At 41.1% G+C, this 11,648-nt stretch overlaps 1 protein-coding gene across 1 annotated transcript; it reads right to left on the bottom strand.

Annotated features, from left to right (window-relative positions):
• Nucleotides 1-776: 776 nt before the first annotated feature.
• Nucleotides 777-1,724, bottom strand: LOC135877847 (olfactory receptor 4S2-like). Its single transcript, XM_065403379.1, has one exon. The coding sequence runs from the start codon at nucleotides 1,722-1,724 to the stop codon at nucleotides 777-779; it is 948 nt and encodes a 315-aa protein (XP_065259451.1).
• Between the last annotated feature and the right edge of the window lie 9,924 nt (nucleotides 1,725-11,648).

Genomic DNA, 11,648 nt, shown 5'->3' with positions numbered 1-11,648 from the left:
CAGCACTGCGCTGTCCGCGGTGCTAGTCTCCTAGTTTTGAGATAGACCTTCCCCTCTCGAAGGCCTGGGACAGACTGACTGCTCTCTCCCTGTGCAGTCTTTTATAGGGCTGAGCCTGGCCCTGATTGGCTGTCTCCAGCCCTTCTCTCATTGGCTGTGTGTCTATGCAGGCCCACTGGCCTGCCGCAGCCCATAATCTCAGGGAGTGGGGCAGCCGCCCCACTACACTTCCATTCTATATAGGTTCTTATACAGCCCCCATCCCAATGGTATCTGAACACTCAGTAGTACACTAAGCAATCTGACTAACATCAGTCACATGTGGTTTGGTCTCTCTATCTCTCTGCCAGCCTCTCCCCAGAATTTCAGAACCAGATCAGTCCAGTGGACAATCTACTCCTGTATCCTATATCTGACAGTAGCCACTACCAGCTGCCTTAGACGAGAAGTATGAAATAAGCTGCCCATAGAAAAAGATTCATCTTAGTCTTGGTTAGTTAGTGGCTCTTTTATGTCCTAAGTCACAACAATTTATAACCCTTGTACAAAGATAAAAGACGCTTTCTTAAAACTTTGATACTTTTTTCAATAATCTTTCAAACAATAATATTAAAATAGAACCACTGTAGAAGGAGCTGAAAGATGGCAGTCTGCAGCTCTCAATTCAGAGGGAAACACCTGAAATTTTTACTGAAGAACTGAGAGGAAGAGATACAAATTTCCCTAAAATTTCTCCTGAATATTATTATTTCCCCCTCTACCACCAGTCTGAAGAACTAACAGCATTTTACACATAATTTTACTCCCAAACTCACTTTTCTGCTCCATAATTTTCTCATGGCATTTTTCACCTCCTCATTTCTCAGGGTGTAGATCAAGGGATTCAGCATGGGGGTGATAATGGTGTAGAACACAGCGACCATCTTATCCTCGGAGAAGGTGGTGGAAGGTCGTAAGTAGATGAAGATACATGGCCCAAAATTTAAAATCACTACAGTGATATGGGAGGCACAAGTGGAGAGAGCTTTGAGACGCCCTTCGGAAGAGTGGCTTCTCAGGGAGGCTAAGATGACTATATAGGATACAACCAGCACAACAAAAGAGGTCAGGGAAATCATCCCGCTATTGGCAACAACCATGATGCCAACAATGAAGGTGTCAGTGCAGGCCAGTTTCAGCAAAGGGTGCACATCACAGAAATAGTGATCAATCTCATTGGGCCCACAGAAGGGTAACTGTACAGTCAGGAGAGTCTGAACAATGGAATGCACAAAGCCCCCTGCCCATGAAGCCACCACCATCCAGCTACACACATGCTTGTTCATAATGGTCGTATAAAGGAGGGGATTACAGATTGCAATATAACGATCATAGGCCATCACTGTGAGGAGAAAGATCTCGGTGCCCCCAAATAAATGGACCATAAACAGCTGTGCTATGCAGCCAATGAAGGAGATGGTTTTCCTCTCAACAAGAAAGTCTGCAATCAGTTTTGGGGCTGTGACAGAAGAGTAGCAGATGTCTATGAAGGACAGGTAGCTCAGGAAGAAATACATAGGGCAGTTCAGACGCTCACTGCATATTATAGTGACAATGATGAGGAGATTTCCCAGCACAATGACTAGATAGAAGAGTAAAAACAGCACAAAACACACTTGTTGTAACTCTCGATCCTGGGTGAGTCCTGAGAGGAGGAATTCAGTCACATTATTTGCAGGCTCCATGGACTCAGTGTAATGATGGGTATACAGCATAGAGCTAATTCACCTGCCATAATACAAAATAAGGAAATGAATAATAAATGTATATTGACCAGTGATTATATGAATAAAAAGAATGTATTGACAGAAGTAGTAGATTTAGATTAAGAGAAAAAATGGTCAATATTTAACTCAAGGAATAACAGGAACTCAACTTGAATTGCAGAAATATGAGAACAATATATACTCAAAAAATCATTGTGGAAAATTTGGGGAAGATTCATTCTGTTCTTCACACATAATAAATAAGTTGAATGTATCATTAAAGACTTTGAATAAAGTTAAAAATTCAGCCTTAACTATGCTTTGCAACCAGCCCTTCCATGACATGCATTGTATTTTATTCTTACTGCATTGTTAAATACCTTCAGGGATCCAAATTTTCAGCCAGGGGTTTGTTCTTTCTCATGATGACCAGATCTCTCTCTTCGCATTTGGGCACATAAATGTCCATAAGTCACATGCAAACATGGGTGTCTCATTTAAGGAGTCAAAGCTTAATAATTAGTCCCTGATTATTTTCTTCACAAGTATTAGTAATCTCTCTGCTGTGCTTCATAAATGCAACCCACTTTGTGAACAAATGTTCCTTAGATAAAATGAAATCACAAGTCCAAAAAACAGAGATTGTGTCTGCATTAGAGGGTACATTATGGGGATTTCACCCCTAACTTAAGACCTTTTGACACAATTTTTTTTTTTTTACAAAATTTCCTGGGTTCCTTAACATGGCAAGTGTGATGAGGGTGTTGACCATACATGGAGAGCAGAGATGTTCCTTGACTTCTTCTATGATGTATGAAGATATGGAGGGAGCAGGGTTGTTAGTGATGTGGGAAGTGGAAAGAGCAGGGTGAGGGGCAGCGGAGGGGCTAATTGTGTGTATTTGGGAGCCCATCTCTGCCCTTAGTATCTCCATCACAAGGTACTTCAACTTCTGAAGCACAGGAACCTGTCTACCACTGTATCTGTCCTGTACCCCTTGCTCATTGGCTGGGAGGTCTCTGGCCCTGCCCCTGATTCCTGCTCCCATTTCCCTGGGGCCAGGAAGAGATGGCTGAAGCATTGCTTTAGCACAGTTCCAAGTCTGTGCTGATAGGTTGGTTGGGAGTCTATGATCTAGGCTACATCATGACCCTTACAGTCCTCCTGGTTAGGTCTCTATTGTTAGAGAGACATAAAGATGTGACCTAAATTGGTGCTAATCAGAGAGTTCCTGTCGAGAATGATTCTTCAATTCCCTCCATCAGGTTCGATTCCTTTAGGTAGCTTCAATCCCATTATAAATTATGACAAATATTCCGACCTGGGGTGAACCGGCCCAGGTCGGAAACGGAACAGGTTAATTTGAAATTCAGCTTGGTCCAGAGATAAAGAGAAAGTTAATCTGCGTTCAAGGTCAAGAATCAATGCAGACCAGGCTAAGTACAAAGAAAAACTGCTTTCGGCCCCAGCTGGCTGTGGAAAAATATAGACATAGTCAAACCAAAGGCAATACAAGTTACAGTGCTGAGATTACATTTGCAAAGCTTAACTGTCCAGTGAGATCCAACAGTCTGCCTCTGCGACCCTAGAGCCGGCGTGGTTTGGGGACGCTGAAGAAGCCACAGGCAGCCGGCCTGGACTGGAATCACTGAAAAGATGCCCCAGGAGACCTCAGGGTGTAAAAGAACTGCCCTCCCAAGAGAGGAAGCAAGTTGGAGATTGCACAGCACCTTCTCTGAACATTATACACAGACGCGGCCAGTCTGGACGTACGTGTGTGAGTATAAAAGTGTGCCTACTCTCAGCCGCAGTAAGTCTGAGAACCGGAGAGGGATTTAGCATTCCTCTCTCCACCCCGGTTGACCGGGAAGGGTGTCAGGTGGATCTACCCCAGTCGTAGCAGGACTGGGCAATAGAGAAGTTGGAGAAAAGGGAAGAGTTGTGTACTTGATAACTAGAATTGAGCAATTAAGAGCATAGATCATGAACCAGGCAGCAACTCAAACCTATGCCCAGGGCAAGTTGCAAGCCTTGAGACAGGACTTCCAGGCAGAAAAGGAAGCACTGGCTAAGCAAGTACTGGTCCTTCAGGGACTTGTCAGAATTTAACCATTTGTGTTTGCATATGCTGTAAGAGCAGTGTGTTTGCCACAAGAGAAAATTGAATAGTTAAACGCCAATGGGCCATGCGTTTTGCCCAAGTGGCAAGCCTCATGAGGGAGGACTCGGGTAGCCTTGTGAGTAAGAATGTTTAAGAGAAGAGACCAGGAAGGGTGGGGGCTAGTTGAGAAGCCCACCCTCCTATCTAAATTGGTAGTGAAAAAGCCGGTGCCCATGGAAGGGACGGTTCAGCGAGAAAAGCAGGATCGGGCCCAAGCGGGCAGGCAATAGATAGAGAGATTGGAGAACAGGTTGGAAACTTTGAGGGCATAGTGGAAGGAAAGGAGTAAGTAATTATAAGCATGGGGATTTCAAATCCCCAGGATAATAATTGGAGTGGTAAAATGTGTGTAAGACACAGAGTCTTTGTACCAAGGTGCAAGGCTCTCCTTTCTTCTGCAGAATAAAGCAACTCCTCCTTATCCCTGTCTGGCTGTTATTGGCTCTCAGCTAGGTGGACCCGATATTTCGGTGACAGTTACTGGCGACTCCGGTTAATGAATTTCTGTCTTATACATTTGGGCGTTAGGTGTGTGGACGGAACTGAGCCTCTCATTCGTAATTCCTCAGAGTGGAAGCCATCGCGTGCGATGAAGCTCTGAGATCGAATTGGGATCCTTCTGTCCCGTCCCCTGTAGCGGTCAGTATTAGTAGAAATTCCTGTAACAGGATCCTATTAGGCCATAATTCCCTCTGTTCTCTGTGTAATTCTCTGTTAGAGTGTCAGCAGGCAGATGGGTGGGTCTCTGGTAAAACCCTTTAAGGATAGCCCTTTGAATTATATGTTAAGTAAATGGCCTTTACCCGGTGTTCAGGAAAGAATGTGGAAGAGACGCTTGTTGCAGCTTTGTACCCAGGATTGGCCAGCCCTGGGCACTGATTGGCCCGAATCCGGATCTTTTGACATTCCGACTTACTTAACTCCCTTGCGCCTGGTACTGGAAAACCAGGCACCAGGACAAACAGATTATTGGTTTTTGTGGGATCTGTGTTTTATAAGTTTGAGATGAATTGGTATTGTTTAAAGTTGCAAAAACCGAGAACACTTTTGCCAGACACAGGAAACTAGTGTTGTTTAATATGGTATTTAGCATTTAATCCTTAAGGTGACTTAATGCTTTACAAGATTTAAAATGTTTTAACTAAAGACCAAAGGTTGTGGCTGCAGCAGGGTAGTCAAAGCCAGGAGAATAAAAGATTTGAATTTGTTTTTGGGTAACAAAATAGCAGATAAAAGATCTGGTAAAAAGAGAGAGAAGGACAGTGCCCCTGGCTCTGTGTGGTCGAGCTGTCACTTTACTAGGGGTGCATGGAGATTTTGTAAGCACAAAAGAAACAGTTACACCTTGTGTAGAAATTGATGTGGCTAGTGTTGTCGAAATTGAATTGTGGATAGGATGTGCATTTTCCCCAGAACATGTGCAGTGTATATTGTAGCAGAGGTAAAAGAAATGCAAACCTACCAATACAGGTTGTGTTGTCTCAGATCACTGGGTGTTTGAAAGCAGGAGTTAGAAGTAAAAGGCAATCAAAAGTCTGGGAAAGTTAATTGTGTCCCTTTTTAAGTAAGAATCTTTAAGCTGTGGATAGCTTTGGATCTGGAAGCAAGCCAGAAAGCATCTGTATTAATGAAATTTTCTAACTAATAAGGTAGAAGCCACTGAAACCTGGGCTGCCTATGAAACAAATACAAGGAAATATGGGGTAATTCCTCTGTTTTGTCTAAAATCAACAAGAGTATGTGTATATAAAGGAAATATTTTAAGCAATGACTGACTATGGGTAGACCTCTGTTCTTTTGTCTTTCAGATCATCAGAGAAAACGGATGCCAGCTGAACAGCATTCAATGTACCATGCATTTACTGGTACAATAGGAATTATTTTTGTGTTCTTTGTCCTGTCTTGTGGTGTTTGTCTTGTGGCCAGAATTGTTGGGTTTAATATTTTCATAAGACAGTCTAGTTCAAAATTAAATAGAAGGGTTAAATCAAAAAGCAGATACTTGTTTTATTCAACTTGGAATACAAAAAGTGTTTGGATAAATCAGGAAACTGTGATATACTAAAGTCTAATACAGTTGCTTAAGTAAGAAAAAGAAACTTCATTGGCCAGATTTTTTTAATTGAAAAAAATTGTTGTTAAAATTTGCATACCAACAGTCTTTGGAAGCAAGGACATGGAAGGTTAACCCACTCCCCATATTGCCCATGGGATCCTTCTGACTACCTCAGATTTCTAGCCAGAGGGCTGGGGAGCGAGGAAAGCTATTGGACACCAGAGGTTGTACCGAGTGAACTCCTCAAAAGTGGGTGTTGCTCCAAAGCTCTGTAATAAAGTTATTTTACTGGAAGGGTGTACATGGCATACATTGAATAATAAGACTAATGTACTGTATAATGGCAATGTGTATGTGTTCATTGTTGGGAAAAGGTGTATGAGTGAAGAGTGGAAGTTTCCTTTGTAGGTTAAAAGAAGCCAAGAAGGGGAGAAGGAAAAAGAACAGAATGAGTTAACTGAGGAAAAAATAGCTAGCAAGCTCAGTCCAAAGATAAGACGCTGGCCCCATCCAAGGATACTACCCACAGCTAAGACTTGGCTGACAGCCAAGAAAAGGGGGGCCTGAATGTGGCCAAGCAACTATGAGATCTGCAAAACACTGCCAGGCATTAATGAAATGTGTTAGGTTTCTTTTCTCACAGATAAAAGAAGTGCTACCCAAAGACCCTAGCAGCCCTGCCATTCATTGAAACAAGGAGACTGAGTCTACGTAAAGTCCATCAACGAAAGACTGCTTTGGCTCCACACTGGAAAGGCCCTTTCCAAGTCCTGTTAACCACCAACACCACTGTGAAGTGCCAAGGACTACCTGCCTGGACCCATGCTTCTCACTGTAAAAAGAGCCCTCCACCTCGGGAGGACTCTCCGACTGATGATAAGCCTATTTCTCCTTCTAGCTCTGCTGTGTCTTCTGGACAGCAGGAAAAAGAAAAAAAGAAAAAAAAAAAAGACAAGGTGAAGTGCTAGTAACCTCTCCCTTGTCCACTGACAGACCTACTGTGCCTTTGGATTTTCCTAGAAGAAGCAAAACCATTACAGGGTGATGTGCTAGTAACCTCTCCCCTGTATGATGCTAAACTGCACTGTTTCAGGAAAAGAGAAGAAGGAACACTTGCTTCATTGAAACCACAAAGTCCAGGGAATCCTGACTACAAGAGACATTAAGAACTGACCCTGGTGAAGAAACAAAGAATTATACACTGGCAGGAAGAAACTTGTGGGACCCATGCTTGGGAACGTGGTATTGATTGGATTTTGGGGTTTATTCTACAGGCTGTGCCCTGTGTTTTGGATAAGTCCTTCAGCATGTATTGCCCTCCCTAATTGGATTTTAAATGATAAGTACCAAAGGCACCTTGCTGCCATTGCCCCTGCCATCTCCTCCATTACACTATTACCCCTGTAACACATCCAAATACAGACAATGCCATATATTTGATAAAACCAATTTCACACTTTAGTGATTTATTTAAATATTGTTTGAAAAATATATTTTTAAGGTTCAGGATATCCCATATAAGCGAACAATTGAATGGATCAGTGGAGATAAAAGTATATGATATCACTACCAGTGAACCCCAAGAATCTGTAATTACAATTGATGGGTTCTATAGCGAATGTTCCTGGAATTTGCACTGTGTTAAATGAGAGAGGCCCTTATTGTTATTTGGTCACCCAATTCGTGAACAATTAAACGAATACCCAGAGTTTGTTTTGCCACTGGAAATTTTACCTGCATAGGAATTATTCCAGTGACTAATAATGTGACCTGTACCTTATTGCAATTAATATCAATGCCTCCCGGAAGTACATAAAGGTGTTCAACCAACAGATATGGTATAGTACTACACCAAAGAGAGATGTATTAGGATATCAATGGACTGTGATTAACACTACACTAGGGACTGTTAAATTTTCATTGCCCTTATCCAGTTTCCAGATTACCTCTACATACCCAAATTGTTCAAAGAGGGCTGCCATTAGATTAGCACAACAGAGGGCTTGGGTTATTTCTTCTAGAAAGAAGAGAGACTTGACCGGATCCCTTTGGGATGGGGCCAATAGTGCAGCAGCAGTTTGGAATATTTTTAAGAACCAAGAACATGATGAGAAATTGGGGCAACTAGAGAAGGCCATTGGCCTTGTTTCTGGAGTACAACTAACCCAGGTACAGGCTGGAGTTGGTGAGTTACATGTTATTTCCGCCCTTAGTTCAATGACCCAGAAGTTGCTGACAGAGATGGTATTGAATATCACTGAGGCTGGGAAGGCATTGCAGTGGGATCTAGCATGTTCAGAAATTCAGGATTTCCTGAATGACCAGCTAATGGCCATTCGGAATGATCTAGAGCATCAGGCTTGGCCCACTGCCCTTACAGACACATCAGGAGTACCATCTGATCTGTGGCCATGGAGACATACTTGGAGACTTTCTGGGTGGAAGTGCAGACATTCTCAGTGCTCCTTCCAAGCATATGGACCGGTTGGGGGAGTGGGGGGGCTCCCACATACTGAATCCTGCCGGGTCCATGGGGAGGATGCATGTGGGATTGGGTAATTCACCGAGACATCTGGGAAATTAGACCTCCTGGTATGCCCAATCGATTTTTAGTCAGTGCTCCTGGGATTACATCTGACATTTGGATGGGGTTAGGGAGTCAATGGACATTTTGGCTGTTACAACCCCCACAGCTTCAGTGTATCCGTAAACTGAAGCCAGGAGAAGTTGTTACTCTTCATGACTACGTTTGCTGGGAGGGTAGGGGACAAGGAACTACCCTGACAGGACACTTATTTTTTTCAAGCTAATGATAGCTGTGTGTATGTTAATGCCACCACATCGCAAGACATACATTTTAATCGCATTACCACTGCAGGCAATCATATTATTTACTGGCCTGCAGATAGAATTTTGCAAGTAGTCCTTAGGTTCCAGATACCCTTTAATTGGACTAGTTTAGTACCTGATTGATTTCAAGATTTGCTTTCACTGTTACCAGAGGTTCAGAAAATCTCTGAAGTACAAGGGCAAATTCACATGCTTCAAAATATATATCAAGTTGAAAAGTATGCCTTTCATACTGCTTATAGAGTATCCACTTTATGTACTAAGTATGATGTATTGTGTTTTATGACTAAGACTGTACAACAACCCCATCATATTATTGCTATGGGAATGTTATTGCTTGTGTTGTTATTAGATAGCTTAGGATTATGTTATTGTTGTTGTAAAGGACGTAATAATAGTAATACCTTTCACATTCATGCTAATCATGCATTGTCATTACATCCAATCAAAACCCCTAAGGTTGAAGCATCTGATGTAGAATCTGAATTCTGAGATTTAATGCAAATAGAGATTTGAAAATGTTTGTTGTACTAGTAGTACAAAAGGGGGGGTTGTGGAAGCAGAGAAAGAACTGACTGACAGGAAGGAACTGCAATGCATGACAGTTCGTTAGCAAGAGTCAGGCTAACTGTAACCCTAATAACGCGAGATTTGTAGAAGCGAGGATTGTGTGAGGCGAGTGGGAAAGAACTGTGTGAGAAGTTGTTGCGACCTTGTGTAGATAATGTGTAGAAAATATTGTATGTAGGCTAGAGTCAAAACAAGTGAGAAAAATAAGATATCAAGATGGCCTATGTATAAACAAAATGCAGCTGTTGCTTGTTATTGTCTGTAATGAAAGGTATAAAGGTTTGCTGTAATTGTTTACCTGTAGAGAGACCTGCTTAGCTCTCTCCCTCTGCGCAATTGTGAGAGTTAATAAAGCATCTGACTTGCTGTACCCAAACAAAAAGTGAGAACTCTGTTATTCTCCGACAATTCATAAATAGAATTGCTGAAAACAAAAAAAAATATCTCCCATGGAAAATTATAATGAAAACAAAAAAATTAATTCTCTTCAAAATGCATTGACAATCAGAAACCAAAAAAACCCCACTAGCTTGGAAATTTTCCTGTATTAAGGCTTTCAACAAAACCTGACATTTTTCAAAAAAAACTGCAAGTTTTTTTCACAAAAATTGCCATTTAGTTCATAAGCATTTTAAGGAACAAGGTTTTTAGTAAAAAAAATTGATTGACTTTACCACAAGCTCCAATCGAATTGATATTTTATGGGTCAGACTCACTGATATACATTAGCTTCTTTATGCTACAAACATGACCCTATATGAGTTATCATTTGACTTCAGATGACTGAATTAAATTTCCTGTGTTCTAAAAACATTTTTCATGAGCTGAAATGCATCATATGTAGGAGATTAGATAGATAGATAGATAGATAGATAGATAGATAGATAGATAGATAGATAGGGGGAGTGTATGGGGATAGATAGATAGATAGATAGATAGATAGATAGATAGATAGATAGATAGATAGATAGATAGGGGGAGTGTATGGGGATAGATAGATAGATAGATAGATAGATAGATAGATAGATAGATAGATAGATAGGGGGAGTGTATGGGGATAGATAGATAGATAGATAGATAGATAGATAGATAGATAGATAGATAGGGGGAGTGTATGGGGATAGATAGATAGATAGATAGATAGATAGATAGATAGATAGATAGATAGATAGGGGGAGTGTATGGGGATAGATAGATAGATAGATAGATAGATAGATAGATAGATAGATTTTTTTATAGTTCATGGACCTTCAGCTAATGGCTGTGATAGAGCTATTTTAAATTTTGAAAAATTAAATAAAAATATTGTTACTAATAAATAGTAATACAAAACTCATCAAAGAAAGACGTTCATAATAAAGATTTTAGGGTCATCCTTCATCCTTTAGATTAATTAATTTCAGATTGATGGGTGGAATTAGATTGCAGTGAATCCTAATAAAACAGTTTCTCTTCTTTTACATTAGTAGAATAGGGCAGGGGGAAATTAATGTAAGATACACAGTCTTACTGGAAAACATTACGTGAATTGTATTTGCAGATCCAAATACTTACCTGGATGGTGATGGGTTTTATCTCCCCAGCTTCTAACCTGCTCTGGTGGCAAAGGAGTTCAGGTCTGAACAACACTAAGCACTTGCAGAATGATGAGGGTGAATTACTAAGGCATCAAATACTCATTGCAATATAGATTTTCTGGTTTGTAAACTTAATCCCCAAACCAGTCTTTACAAGCCCTATCTCAGGATGTCCTTTGCTCTCTGTCTAGATGTATGAGAACAAAATTAATAAACTGGAGTGGTTTGCTCAAGTCAGCACTCGGGGATGTTCTCAGATCCACTCTCCTCCACCTCATAAAGCCTTAAAGACTGAAAATCTAACTCCAGGAGGGTTGTTGGAAAAAGTCTCCTGGCTGTGAAGTTATAGCAGAAATACTTGCATTAAAACACATAATTGCCATGCGTCATTTCCATGGTTAATGAGCTCCCAGAGGCATTTCAAGGCTTCTCCATTGGAAACAGTTGTTGAAGAAGCAATTTTCTATATTGCTTTAGACACATAGTTGAGGCAAACTTTTAAACCTGTTTTGAGTCCCTTTCAATATTTTCAATATCCATCTTTCAATTAGATATTAATCCCTTCCCCCTTCTCACATTTTCACCAGGTGATGGCCTGTAGACATTTTTGAACCTTTGTCACATATCTGAGTTACTGATGACTCAAGATTGTCGAATAACAGGCTGTGACGTTATTGACATGAACTGTG

The sequence above is a fragment of the Emys orbicularis genome, chromosome 4 (assembly GCF_028017835.1).
Source record: "Emys orbicularis isolate rEmyOrb1 chromosome 4, rEmyOrb1.hap1, whole genome shotgun sequence".
NCBI lineage: Eukaryota > Metazoa > Chordata > Testudines > Emydidae > Emys > Emys orbicularis.
The sequence above is the reverse complement of the archived record's forward strand: the minus strand, read 5'-3'. Positions and strand labels throughout refer to the sequence as shown.

Excerpts from the sequence above, each read along its gene's own strand:
- LOC135877847 (XM_065403379.1), bottom strand. The coding sequence starts at position 1,724 with ATGGAGCCTGCAAATAATGTGACTGAATTCCTCCTCTCAGGACTCACC.